Source organism: Episyrphus balteatus, chromosome 4, assembly GCF_945859705.1.
Source record: "Episyrphus balteatus chromosome 4, idEpiBalt1.1, whole genome shotgun sequence".
Classification (NCBI taxonomy): Eukaryota; Metazoa; Arthropoda; class Insecta; order Diptera; family Syrphidae; genus Episyrphus; species Episyrphus balteatus.
Genome location: NC_079137.1, coordinates 21,676,212 through 21,690,807, shown reverse-complemented (window position 1 = coordinate 21,690,807; position 14,596 = coordinate 21,676,212). Strand labels below are relative to the sequence as shown.

At 31.1% G+C, this 14,596-nt stretch overlaps 1 protein-coding gene across 8 annotated transcripts in view; it reads right to left on the bottom strand.

Moving 5' to 3' along the window:
* The window catches only part of LOC129918438 (YLP motif-containing protein 1-like), a 239,962-nt gene that overhangs the window by 201,286 nt on the left and 24,080 nt on the right, over positions 1–14,596 (bottom strand). For 7 of the 8 annotated variants that reach the window (XM_055999020.1, XM_055999021.1, XM_055999022.1 and 4 more), the window contains exons 3-4: positions 3,242–4,426; positions 3,077–3,174 (exon numbers count right to left, since the gene is read on the bottom strand). In XM_055999020.1, coding sequence (XP_055854995.1) covers positions 3,077–3,174; positions 3,242–4,426 — 1,283 coding nt within the window. The remainder of the gene's footprint in view (positions 1–3,076; positions 3,175–3,241; positions 4,427–14,596) is intronic. The other variant, XM_055999018.1, reaches the window with a different exon arrangement.

Genomic DNA, 14,596 nt, shown 5'->3' with positions numbered 1-14,596 from the left:
GACTGACAGACTGACAGACTGACAGACTGACAGACTGACAGACTGACAGACTGACAGACTGACAGACAGACAGACAGACAGACAGACGGACTTCCGGGATCCACTTTTTTGGCATTGTCTACCATCGTAATGTCATGGAAAAATGTTATCTCAACTTTTTTTTTTGTACGAATGCATAACTTGATATATAGTACCTATATCGCAAGTAAAAAATAATAATGGTAAATCTTACAATATTGTGGTATATTTTTTTAAGTCAAACATCCATTCTTAAATTTTTAAATACCTAAATCATTTTGTTTTGATCATAAGGTTTTGAAAAAACTAGTTTTCAAACTTAAAAACAAAACGAAAAATGAGTTAAACATTTAAAAATGCCTTTACGTATTAACTTGATTATTAAATAATGAAAATCATTTTTTAAGGGGCTTATAAGCAAGCAAATAACTGCACAATCCTGTCTCCCCTATTATTAACACTTGTTTACGTGAATAATTTTAATATCTGGGTTATTTGAAAAAAAAAATGTGTTTTTTATTAATTACTTTTCCGAAAAAAAACTAAAAGACATTATTTGTGCAACTTGTTTTAACTTTTTAACTAAAAGTTACTAACCTTCCTTCAAATGAATTCGTAAAAAAATAAAATGCACGGCTGACCGCACGAACTTGCTCTTAGAGTTCAAGTTGCTTAAATTTTTAGACTTTTTATATAGAAATTTGAGAAATGTAAGTATATGAAAACAAAAAAATATATATAAAAAAAACATAAAATTTGTTTTTCAATGCAATAAAACAATATCTGAAATCAAATTGCCCTTCCAAACAAGTATGCAGTTTAATTTGATATATTAAGATGCATTTAAGATGCGTTTAATAATGTCAGCAATTCAGCAATCGTGAATGCTCTAGACAATCTTAAAATAGAAGGCCCGCCTAAGAACATGATAGATATCATGCTTAGTAGCAGAATTATCAGTTAAGAGTTGGGAAACTTCGAAATGCGTAGAGCAGCCAACAGAGGGACCCAACAAGGAGGAGTCTTATCACCTCTCCTATGGAACTTGGTAGTCAGCGAACTGCTGCTAGACCTGGAGGGAGAAGACTTCAAATCCCCTACAATCAAAGATGTAACACTTACTCTATCCAATGAAGCTAAATATCTGGGACTCATTTTTGATAAAAAAAAACTGACCTGGAAGATCAATATTGACGAAAGAAAAAAAAAACAATGTGGCACTCTTTTCATGCAAAAAAGTTAACATATCAACTTCAATTAAACACTTTCACATAACTTCCATAACTCACACTTTCTGCACTAGTTCCAAATACTCTCATTTCCTTCTAAAAAAGGTAAAATTCTGCGGCGATAAAAAATAATCATTTATTACATGACCCTAGCTTCATCTCTCCTGGACTAAAAGCAGCAGGCAATTTCGTCTAGCTTAAAGTAAGAACACTTTATTTCCCAAAAGCATGTGTTCAAACGTAATATGTTGAAAGACTAGGACTCTCAGATTTTAGTAACTTATTTATAACAAATCTTTACGGTTCTCTTTCAAATGCAGTTTTACTTAAATTTCGAAAAAAAAATACAGGAACCACATCATTTTGCTACAAATTAACCCTCTGTAGGCACACCTCTTTTTGTGGAATGATAGGCAGACGGGTGCGAATTTAGCGGGAGAGTGCGGGAGATTTGAAATTTTTGACCTACCAAATTCGCACCTGTGTACTCACAGAGGGTTAATTAACAGTTTCACGTTAAAATAAAATTGGTTTATTTTTTTTAAAAAATCTAACCCTGCTATTGTTTTCAAAAAGGCTTACAAGTTTTGAAGTAGAACTTGGAAAAATATTATAATTAGAATTTAACAGATCGCACATCCAAAAAAAAAGTAAACATATTTAAGGCCTTAGTATAATAGGCTAGCATAGGCTTATGTGAAAATGGAATGAGTGAGCTGTCGAACGTACACAATTCTTATCCTTTACTCGAATGGCAGATATTTTGTGGCTTGTATATATCTATTTGAACGCAAGGTTCTGTTTTGTTTGTTTCTTGCTCTCCGGTTTTGTTGAATTCAAATATTTTGCGTTATGAATTATTTAAATTTGGAAACTACTCTAAAATAAAGTTATAAATTGAATTTTACGAAAACCTCTAATTAAATTGTAGCAAAATTAAAATAAATTGAAAGAAAAAATCATTTATCGGCCAGGGGTAGAAAAATACTGCTTTAAAGGACGTGTTATACGAAATTTCATAAAAATTACATTTAATCGAAAAAGATTCGGAACAAAAGACAAAATCTGGTAGCCCTCAACTAGTTAACATGTTCCGTTTGGAACATTATTTTTTGACACGCTGAATGAGATGTTATACCAAATCGTTACACTAAAACTGATTAAATTACCCTAAAACTAAACTAAATCACTGCTTGAAATGTAAAAAAGAACTGAAAACAAAGTCTTTATAAGTCAATACTTTAAAATTATTCCAATTAATTTAATTTATTTCTAGTTTTTTACTCTTATATAATAACTTTTCCAAATGTTTTTAATGAAACACAAATTTCAAAGAAATAAATGCAATAATATAACGTGGGCACAAAACCACGAATCTGCAACAAATTTTAGTTTTGAGAAAAACTCATGCAATTGGAAACTCGTGCAACGGAAATTTACATTTTAGGCTCTTAGGCAGATGGAGGATTGGGATCGAGGCAATGAAAAGAGGGATCGATCGCATTAAAGTGAAAATTTTCGAAAATGCAGATTCACGGTTTTGGCGTTGTGCCGACGATATGTATGTATGTATATATCAAAATTTTTTCACTTGAAACATTTTCTTCTTCATAACTTTAAAAAAAATACAAAGGTACATATTTATAAGATGTTAAATTGTATAGTTTTACATTTACTCGCCAGTCTTGGTATCTACCATCTTTCTATCTTCATAAAATATAAACGTTGCCCGCAACCACAGAACAAAAAATCTGTACCTTTTATGATTTCGCATTCAAAATGTCATGTACAAAACCTACGTATATAGTGTGTAAAAAAAACACACTTACCCAACTCCCAATTTTGCTTGGATTGGTGGAGGAGCGTCTGTTGGATCGCTCGTTGACTTCCTTTTCTGACCGCTTTTAATCATCATTTGCGCGCCATACTAAAAACATATAATTTGAAAAGTTTTTTTTTTTATTTGTTGATAATATTATAAGTTTTAATGGTACCGTTGGTGGTGGTGGAGGTGGTGGAGGTCTTTGTTGTTGTTGCAGCTGTTGTTGTTGTAAATGTTGTTGCTGTAGGTGCTGTTGTTGTTGTAAAAAAGATGGAGGAGCATTTGATGCTGCTTGGCTGTAGGGTAAGCCATTTTGATTCACACTTATGACTCCCATTTGCTGCTGTTGTTGATGATGATGATGCTGTTGAAGCATCGCTTGTGGAGGAGGAGCATGCGTTTGAATTATATTAAACTGCTGCGTTGCAGGTTGCGCTTGCATTTGTACCTGTTGCATCATTTGGGGCTGGAACTGTAGTTGAAGCTGTTGCTGCATCATTGGCTGCGAGAATGTTACGGCCATTGGAGTTGTCTGTTGTACAGAAGCTCCTGACACAGGAATACTGCTCATTGAGACCGCCGGTGGTGGCAGAGTGTGAATATCACCAGGTGAGATTTGCTGCGTAACAAATTGAGTTGGCTGCTGGGCTCTTGCTTGCCATTGAGCTGTCGCAGTATTCATTACATAATTCTGTCCATTTGGTGCAGTATGGATGTACTGCTGCGTCTGTTGGTGCTGTGCTTGTAAGGGTATAACTTGCTGCTGAAACTGTTGAATGCTCCCAACTTGATTGGTCGTTGTTGTAGTATAGAGAGTGTTTCCAACTATATGCTGCTGAACCCCATTTATAGGCGGAGGAACAGACATAGTTATTGTTGGTGGAGGAATATGCGTCATAGGTGGAGGCTGGCGCATAGGTGGTGGGACTGATGTTGTAAGAGATCGAACGAGAGACGTTTCAGATTCTCCAACAGGAGCTATAATACTGTCTTCTTCAGCTGTAGATGGTTGTTCAATTTCCTCTTGCTTCTCAATGGAGTAATCTTCATTTTCAGCGGAAGATGGTTGTTCGGTTCTAAGTTGACTCTGCTCAAGTTGTTGTTGCATTCCTTCTGCGATGGGAGCTTGGACAGCGATCGAACCAGACGGAAGCTGCATATGCAAAGGTGGAGGATGTTGTATTATTGACAACTGAGTGGGTTGCCCTTGAGCTTGTTGGATTATCGTTGGTGGAGGAACCATATAAGCAGTATTTCCTTGAACAGTTATGTACTGCTGCTGTTGTTGCAGTTGGTTGGGAGGTGGGAGAGCCTGCATATGTATGCCTTGAATTTGTTGCGGCTGTTGATGGTAAACCTTATGAAATTAAAAACAAATTATTTCTTTGAAATATTTTTTTTATTTGCATGGTGAAATTGAGATACATATGAGAAGGTGAAAGTGAATACGTTTTTTGTATGTACACATAAAAAGTTTTTTTATATTAAGATATAAACACTTAAGAAATCGTAAATTCTATTGCCTTGTAAACAAATTTTTAACCCAATTGTACCTGTACTGTATACTGTATTGCTCTTATCAGTACAGTCCAGTCAACGAACGAAATTCAAAATTATCCAGTATTCTGAGTCATTATTTAAAAAACAAAATTTGTACTGAAAAATTCAATGTCCGCTAAAATCCCCAAAAATTACTTCTTTTTTTGTAAAATTCAAATTTCTGTCGTTTTTCCACGAGTTCTTTACGTATACCAAAAATCGTGGTTTGTCCACCCTACGTTAAGGAGATATTTTTAAAACAAAATTTGTACTGAAAAATTCAAAGTAGGGTAGAAAGGTGAGCATTTGCCAATGGGGTACCTTTGCCAGTCCAGGTTTTTTTCCAAACCAACAGAATATTAAATACCGAAAAATCATTTTCTCTTGCACATTTACGATATAAAACTTTCTATAATCGTTTGACAGCATTTGGCTGGACACGAAATAAATTAGACGCTTGTGTTAGTTTTTTAATGTTGAGAACCAAAATATGAAGGTACATAACCGTTGTAAATTTTTAATATTTTTCTTTTAAATTACTTTTCATACAAATATCTTTTGAAAATTATGTTTACTATGCTGTGCAGAAGTGATTTTTTTTACTGTTTAACTTATAAAAAAGTTATAAGTAAATTCTCGAAAGATTAGCTTGTGGGGAACATTTGCCATTTGTTTTTGGGTAGGCAAATGCACCCCATGGGGTACATTTGCCAGAAGCGAGCTTCCTCAAAAGAGGATGGCAGAATCCTAAAAAATCAATCCCTTCTTCGTATTTTCAGCTAAAAAGAAGTTTTGATTATGATTATTGGTTTTATTTGTATTAACCTTGATATTTAGGTAACTGGCAATCCCTCCCCACCCCCGTGGCAAAGCCTCCCACTTGGGGATTTTTGGTATACGTAAAGAAATCGTGGAAAAACGACAGAAATTTGAACTTTACAAAAAAAAACGACGATTTTTTGTTTGTATCAATTTCTCGGGGTGGACAAACGATTGCCGTTTGAATTTTTGAAAAAAAGTAATTTTTGGGGATTTTGAAATTTTCAGAGATACACTGTGATGTATGCGTAATATTTTGTGGTAATTTTAAAACTTTATTTTTTGAATTTCTCCCAAACAAAGGGTGGACAAACGACGATTTTTGGTTTGTATCAATTTCTTGAGGTGGACAAACGATTTTGGATTTATGAATAAAATATATATATTTTGTAAACAGAGGCTGGACAAACGATGATTTTTGGTATATGTAAAGAACTCGAGGTGGACAAACGATAGAAATTTGAGTTTTTGAGAAAAATTTATTTTTGGGGATTTTAAGGGAATTTCATTTTTTCAGTGCAAAATTTGTTTTTGAATTACTCTTAAACGTAGGGTGGAAAAACGATAACATTTGGTATGTACTGATTCAAAAAAAATTATTTTTTTTTGTTCATGTTATATCGAAAATATTGTTGGAAATGACGAAAGAAAATCACTGTAAAAGTTACAGCCCTTAATATTAAAATAAATACTGCCGCATCGCAAATTTCTATTTCCCATATGATTTACATGGGAAAGATTGTGTTTTTGAGTTTGGAATTTTATAACTTTTTCATGGTTCATCAAAAAGGCTAGATTTAATAATTTTCTGGTATAAAATTGAACGCTCTACAAAAAAGCTCTTATTAATTTTTTGGATAAACCACCCGTTTCGAAGATTCAACTTTAAAATATAACATGAAATTTTGTCCTGATTTTTTTCCAATTTTTTGACCAATTATTAGGTTTTTCAACAAATTTGACAAACTTTTAATTTTTTTGTATTCTACGTTGTTTTTTGGTTTCACAGATCCTTCTATTTGACTGACAAACTCTCAATACTATCATATTAGAATTTTTCAATAAATTCAAATTATTCATTTCTTCAACTAAAAATTATTTTTATTAATTTTTCACGTCGGTTTTTTTTAAATTTTATATTATTTATTTTGTAGAGCGTTCAATTTTATGCAAGAAAATGATTTAATCTAGCCTTTTTGATGAACCATTAAAATTTTTTTTTTATCAGTCTAATGCATCGGTTCTCAACCTGTGGTCCGCCGACCCCTGGGGTTCGCGTAAAATTTCAGAGGGTCCGCCACAGACTTTCAATAAAGCATCAGAAATACGTCTTTTACATTATTCTAATGATCAACAAACTTTGTTCTTAAGCGAACATTATCTTTTTTACTAATTTCTTCACTCCATTTTATTGCATTTTCTTACCCCTCTCAATACATGAATCTAATTTTAACAAATACGAGCGGTCCCACAGACCCCAAAGGTTTTTCGAATGCAAAAAAATGCAAGCAAAATTTGAACTAACTGCCGCTAAAAATTGTGAATGTTGGTGCCTTGTAATTTTGTTAAAGTTTTTTTTTTTTCAAATAACGAAGAATAAATAATAATAAAAATTATTTTAATTTTAAGTGAAGCGATATACAGGGTGTCCCGGGATGAGATAAGAAGACTTTGAGGGATGATTCTTGGGTATATTCTAAGAAAAAAATTCTATCTGCAAAGTTAAAACCCTTTAGCGATGCTTTCAGAAAACGCTTACTTTGGTATGCCTTTACTCATGTTAATGTTAAAATCTTTTTTAGTTGCTCAGATATTAATTTTTAAATGGAATTATTTTTTTCTTACCCATGATAATTTTTGACTTTGGGGCCAATTTTCTTCGATAAATGTGTTATAAACATTAGACTGATTCAAAAATTTTTTTTTTTTTGTTCAAAGCATTGTTGAAAATATTGTTGGAAATGACGAAAAACAAATACTGTAAAAGTTTCAGCCCTTAATGTTAACATTTCGCTGGCTGAGAATTATAAGGGTGTATTTCATACAAAATACAAAAAATGAGTTTTATACACCAAAATTTTCGTAATTTCAACGGCTTTTAGATAAAATTTAAAAGAAAATTAGAAAAAAATTAATGGCGACGGCACAGGTAAAAAAGACATACAACTTTCATGATTTCACATACATGTATTAATATAATAATAATAAGGTTCTATGTTATTCAAATTGCAACATAGAACCTTTTTACTGATTTTTTTCAAACAAAAAAATAGATTGATTTAAGTTACATAGAACTTTTTTACGCAAATTTTTCAAAATTAAATCTTATGGAAATGATCTTTTTTCTAACTTAAGTAAAAATAAAAGATCTTTTGATGAATAAACCAAAAGTTAAAGAAACACTTAGATTCCTTAACTTTAAATAAAAGTACCCAAAAAACAAAAAAATTAACTAATTTTTAGTGGTATTTGGAAAATTCAGTATTTTTTTTTTTTTCAAAGGTCAAGATTTTACTCTACTAACCGTAGTGAACTCTTCGTTATTCATCTTTACAATTATATTAGTTTATTTCTATTAATAGTTTTTTTTAACTTGAAGCAAATTTACTTACGTTATACATGGAAACAAATAAGCAACTTAGAATCAAGATGATACTCCTCTAAAATCCAATCCTCTTAAATTAATAAGATTTCTAATAAAAATAGGTAAAATTTGTTTAAATATTTTTTAAAATCAAAGTGAACTTCATTTTAATAAAAATTTTCTTCTTAAGAAAATTTAAGTGTAGATACCTGCTAAGATTGAAATTATTTTTCATTAATTTTATGTACTTATTAAAATAAAAAGATTAAACAAACTTTAAATTTTTTTTGGCATACATTTTGTACCGTAGATGATTGTTTTAAGACGACTGTCTTTCTGGCAAAAAAGCATGCAAAAATCCGATTGATTTAATACAAATTCTAATAGATTTTGACTGTTTTGTGCAAAACTTGAATAAAATTAAATTAAATCAAAGCCTTTTTTACGATGAAGTCACTTTTTTCATATAAAATGCGTTTATTACATGTAAGCTCTTTATAACTATGTATAAGGTTCTATGCTGAACATAGAACCTTTTTCAAATTTTTTTACAAATTTTTTCATAAAAAGGTTCTATGTAATTTTTTAAGAATGCTCATATAATCCTTTTTTGTGGTGAAATTAATGTTTTTTTCATGGTTTTATGATTTTTTTAGGGTCCTTTATAAGATTGCATCAATACTTTACTGCTATGTAACTATTTTATCCAAAAGCCAGCCTTAAAAAACTTTGAGATCGATTTTCTCAAAACTAAGGTGAGTTGACATACAACCCTATAATTCTCAGCCAGCGATTTAGTACCGCCGCATCGCAAATTTCTATTTCCCATACGATTTGTATGGGAAAGATTGTGTATTTGTGTTTAGATTTTTTTATCTTTTTAATGGTTCATCCAAAGGGCTTGACAAAATCATTTTCTTTTATAAAATTGTTCGCTCTACAAAAAAACTCTTATTAATTTTTTGATTAACCCCCGCGTTTCGAAGTTATTCAACTTTAAAATATAAAAAGTAGTTTTTTCTCATTTTTTTCCGATTTTTTGACGAAATAATTAGGTTTTTCAAAAAATTTGGCAAAATTTTCAAATATTTGTATTCTATGTTGTGTTTTGGTTTCACAGATCCTTTTATATAACTCTCAAACCCCTTATACTATCATATTAGATTTCTTCAATAAATTCGAATTATTCATTTGTTCAACTAAAAATTATTTTAATCAATTTTTCGCGTTCGTTTTTTTTAAATTTTATAAATGCAATTTTGTAGAGCGTTCAATTTTATACAAGAAAATGATTAAATCTATCTTTTTTGATGAACCATTAAAAAGATACAAACTTCTAAACACAAATACACAATCTTTCCCATACAAATCGTATGGGAAATAGAAATTTGCGATGACGCGGTACTAAATGTTAACATTAAGGGCTGAAACTTTTACAGTATTTTTTTTTCGTCATTTCCAACAATATTTTCAACAATGCTTTGAACAAAAAAAAAAAAAAATTTTTTTGAATCAGTCTAATAAACATAGTGTTTTATAAATTTATTCTTATGAAGAAAACAATAATGGACAAAAATGTTATTTACAAGTTCGCCAGAAAACTCATAGATTTTATGATATTTAAGAAAACCTGCACAAGGTAAAATCACTAAAAATGTGTTCTTTTTCTTTAGCCAAAAATGGGTACGAATTAAAAATTTATTTTTGTAGTTTAAGTTTATTTCTGTGTAAGACCTAGTAGTCCAAGCGGCGACCGTCGAGTTACTTAGCTCATAAGGTTAGAGGTTAAAATTAGTGTCAAATGAAAGATAAGTTGATACTGAAAATAAAAAATTAGGGTTGCCACTTCTAAAATGGGAACTTCCATGTGGCAACCCTATTTGAAAGGAAAAATTGTCTCATAACTAATACATTCATATCTTTGTTGTTTGGCCAGATAAAAATTTTTCTTAAATGCCAAACGAAAGTCAAAATATTAAAAAAAAAATAATAAAATATTGTAAAGAACGTAACCCTACAAATGTGGCAACCCCATTCAAATGAAAACAACACGGACAAAAATCTTCTTTGAACAAAACAGTATAACTTTTTATGCACCAGAAAGCTAAACTATACAATATGTTTTAGATAATACTCCCTTCTACCTAAAACATGTCGGGTGCCACCCCGCAAATGCAGACAAGTACTCGGCAACCCTACTGAAATGCTAAAAAATGCAAAAATCACTTGTTTTTTGGCCAAAGAGTATAATATTTGATAGAGTTAAAGGCTATAAAATACATCATGTTTAGCTTAGACTCTCTTCTTTCTAAAAAATGTCGGGTGCCACCCCGTAAATGCAGACAAGTATTCGGCAACCCTACTCAAATGCTAAAAAAACACTAAAACAAGTTATTTTATTGTTTTTTAGCATTTGTATAGGGTTGCCGAGTGCTTGTCTGCATTTGCGAGGTGGCACCCGTCATTTTTTAGAAAGAAGAGAGTCTAAGCTAAACATGATGTATTTTATAGCCTTTAACTCTTTATAAAACTTTATAAAATACATCATGTTTAGCTTAGACTCTCTTCTTTCTAAAAAATGTCGGGTGCCACCCCGTAAATGCAGACAAGTATTCGGCAACCCTACTCAAATGCTAAAAAAACACTAAAACAAGTTATTTTATTGTTTTTTAGCATTTGTATAGGTTGCCGAGTGCTTGTCTGCATTTGCGAGGTGGCACCCGTCATTTTTTAGAAAGAAGAGAGTCTAAGCTAAACATGATGTATTTTATAGCCTTTAACTCTATCAAATATTATACACTTTGGCCAAAAAACAAGTGATTTTTGGGTAGAAGGGAGTATTATCTAAAATATATTGTATAGTTTAGCTTTCTGGTGCATAAAAAGTTATACTGTTTTGTTCAAAGAAGATTTTTGTCCGTGTTGTTTTCATTTGAATGGGGTTGCCACATTTGTAGGGTTACGTTCTTTACAATATTTTATTATTTTTTTTTTAATATTTTGACTTTCGTTTGGCATTTAAGAAAAATTTTTATCTGGCCAAACAACAAAGATATGAATGTATTAGTTATGAGACAATTTTTCCTTTCAAATAGGGTTGCCACATGGAAGTTCCCATTTTAGAAGTGGCAACCCTAATTCTTTATTTTCAGTATCAACTTATCTTTCATTTGACACTAATTTTAACCTCTAACCTTATGAGCTAAGTAACTCGACGGTCGCCTCTCCGACTATAGTAACAACAATTATTTAAAAAGCTCTTCTTGATTTTGTGTGCTTGATAGAGTCCTTTTTTGATTTTATTGCTAATATTAATTGATGGAGGTTCTCCAATATGATTTACCAGATACAATTTCACTGATTCAATTAGCTAGATGACGCTCCAGGCCACTAAGGAAGAAATGGCCACTAAGGAAGAAATGGACCTGTTCAATGATTTGGAAGTTCTAAAAACTGAAAAATATTGGCTTTTTTATGAATAGGAGTGAAAAGCGTTACTTATTTGACATCAATAGCACTTCTTGTGGAACAAGAAGAATGTATTCTCTGAACCATCGTTAAAAAAGGGACAATAGATAGAATAAATTAATATTCCCAATGAAATAAAGAAACGGGCTCTATTAAGCACACTTTAAATAATTGTTGTAAACAGAAATAAAATTAAACTTCAAAAATAAATTTTTAATTCGTACCCATTTTTGACTAAAGCAAAAAAAACACATTTTTTTAGAGATTTAACCTGGTGCAGGTTTTCCTAAATATCATAAAATCTATGAGTTTTCTGGCAAACTTGTGAATAACATTTTTGTCCATTATTGTTTTCTTCATAAGAATAAATTTATAAAACACTATGTTTATAACATATTTATCGAAGAAAATCGGCCCCAAAGTCAAAAATTATCATGGGTAAGAAAAAAATAATTCCATTTAAAAATTAATATTTGAACAACTAAAAAAGATTTTAACATTTTTTTAAATCATGTAAAAAAAATAGCATTTCTTTTAAAAATCAAGACATTAATGAAGTTTTTATCATTGAATGAATGAATGAATGTGGTGTGGGGGAAAGTTGCACTGCGACCTTAAAGGTCTATTGTGCCCCCAAATTTGGCTGCAAATTACTACTTACAGTACGGTCTCCAGTTTGATACTTTTTAGGTATTTGATTAACTGGAGTATTTCTATCGACGGTAGATCTTTACTTGTTACCTGGTGCTGGCCCAGGTGTCTGTGTCGTTGGTGCATTAGTGCTTCACAGTTGCCCAGTATGTGTTCTGGTGTCTCTTCATTATTGTTGCAGAATCTGCAGGTAGCACTGTCTGCCAGGCCAATGTTGTTGAGGTGTTTTCTCAATTTGCAGTGGCCTTTAAGGATCCCTGTTATTATGTATCTGCAGGTTTTAAATCTTTTTTGGTTGTAATTCCCAAGTAATGATTTTGCCTGTCTGAGTTTAGGAGTCTTTTTCCAAATTTTTGTTCGTTTGGTCTCATCGGTTTTTATCATTTGTTTGATCGTGCTGTCTCCAATTCCGCAATATGGTTCTGGGCCCATAAGAGGTTCGGTTGCACCTGCTTTTACTAAGGAGTCTGCTACTTCGTTCCCTTGTACTCCAACATGTCCGGGAACCGAGTACAGTGTTATTTTATTTGCCTTGCCAAGCTCGTTCAGCTTCTTCACACATTCCCATACTAGTTTGGAGTTGATGCCGTATGAGTTTATAGCTTTAAGTGCGGCCTGGCTATCATTAGTATTAAAGGAGTTATTAACATTAACATGAGTAAAGGCATATCAAAGTAAGCGTTTTCCTAAATCATCGCTAAAGGGTATCAACTTTGCAGATAGAGAGTTACTGTAGAAGAATTTATTTTTTAGAATATACCCAAGAATCATCCCTTAAAGTCTTCTTATCTTATCCCGGGACAACTTGTATATATAATTCAATTTTAAGGTTCACTTGAATTTTAAAATTAAGTTTTTTTATATTCCATTTTTTATATAATTATTTCATTTGTTGGTTTTAAAAGAATTCGAAATTTTAGAAAAGTTCATACTTTACAATTTTCAATTAAAAGCATTTACTACTTTTTATGCTAATCACCCAATATTATTGATTTTGTTTTTAATTTACTACCAGAAATTACGAGATATAATTCTGTAGCGGTCTCCTGGACAGCACGTAGTAACTGAAATAAGTGTTAATTACAAAAGAGCTAAATAATTACGAAGTGCTAAATAATGATATGGGCAGGATTCACAGTCACCAACAGGGTATAACGATGTTAATTTAAAGATTCTTATATGTACATAATAATAAATAAAATTTATTCTTGGAAGGGGTCCGCCAACTGACAAATTTTTTTCTAAGGGTCCGCAACTCTCAAAGGTTGAGAACCGTTCTAATGTATATAGAACTCGAGGACAAACGATTGCAATTAGTTTTATACGTCTATTTAAAAATTTGAGCGTTTTAGACGATTTTTCAATATTCAGACTTTTTATTAAAAAATATTGCTCTAAAATTTTTTTGAAGGGTGGACAAACGAATTAGAAGTTTGGTTCAAAAATTTTGGGGTCATAGTTCTGGCTTCACGGAGCTCCTTTCGAGGCTAAACGAAAAAACACATTTTTAAAAGATTTAGCTTGGCGCAATTTTTCCAAGTATATAAAATGTATCGGTTTTCTTATGAATTCTTCTTTTAAATATATTAATTAAACACTATGTATAATAGTGTACCAAAAGTACCATTTCACAGTGGTTCCGTAGTGGCCATAGGCCGAAATATCGATGTCAATATAATGACGTCATTTTTAGTTATATTTTTTATAAAAATCCTATTCTTTTAGATGGCATAACAGAAATTTTGAGAAAATAACGGAACTTTTCATATCGACCATGAAAAGTTGTCGAATAGAAGTCTGGTTTCAGTGCTTTATTTTTGGTCCCGAATCAACTCAAACTTTTAAGTATATTTTTCGGTTAAAATTATTTTTAAAGTTTTTGTTTTTTGTTATGGAACTTAAAGTTGAAGGTATGTACTATATTTAAAGAGTTTACAATTCTATTTTATTTAAATTTTTCAACAAAAAAACAGACTAGAAAAGGACAGGTTCAAATTCCATACTTTTGTTTTTCTTCTCACTTTAACGAAACTTTTAACTATGTTGTCATCAATATAAATACATGATTCATATACATAAATTTTCTCTAGCATGGGTAGTTTCCTAAACAATTGAATCTGTCTGCGAATAAGTGCGACGGGCTACGACTGACTCTTTCACACCCACTGCTTCAATTTTACTCATATTTCTCATATTTAAAACTTTTGCATAATATTTTTTTTTTCTTTAAGTTTTTATGTTTTCTTTAAGTTTTTGTACATATTTTTATAAAAATATATGATATTAAGCAAGCTTTAAATCTAAAATGTAATATAAAAATTATGACTGAAATTGAAAAAAAAAAAAAAAACAAATAAATAATTAAAAAAATAACTCATCATTTGTTTGTATGTACATATGTTGATTCAAGGCTTCTTTTTACATTTTGTTATTAAATATATACAAGATTTCTTTATAAATCAATTG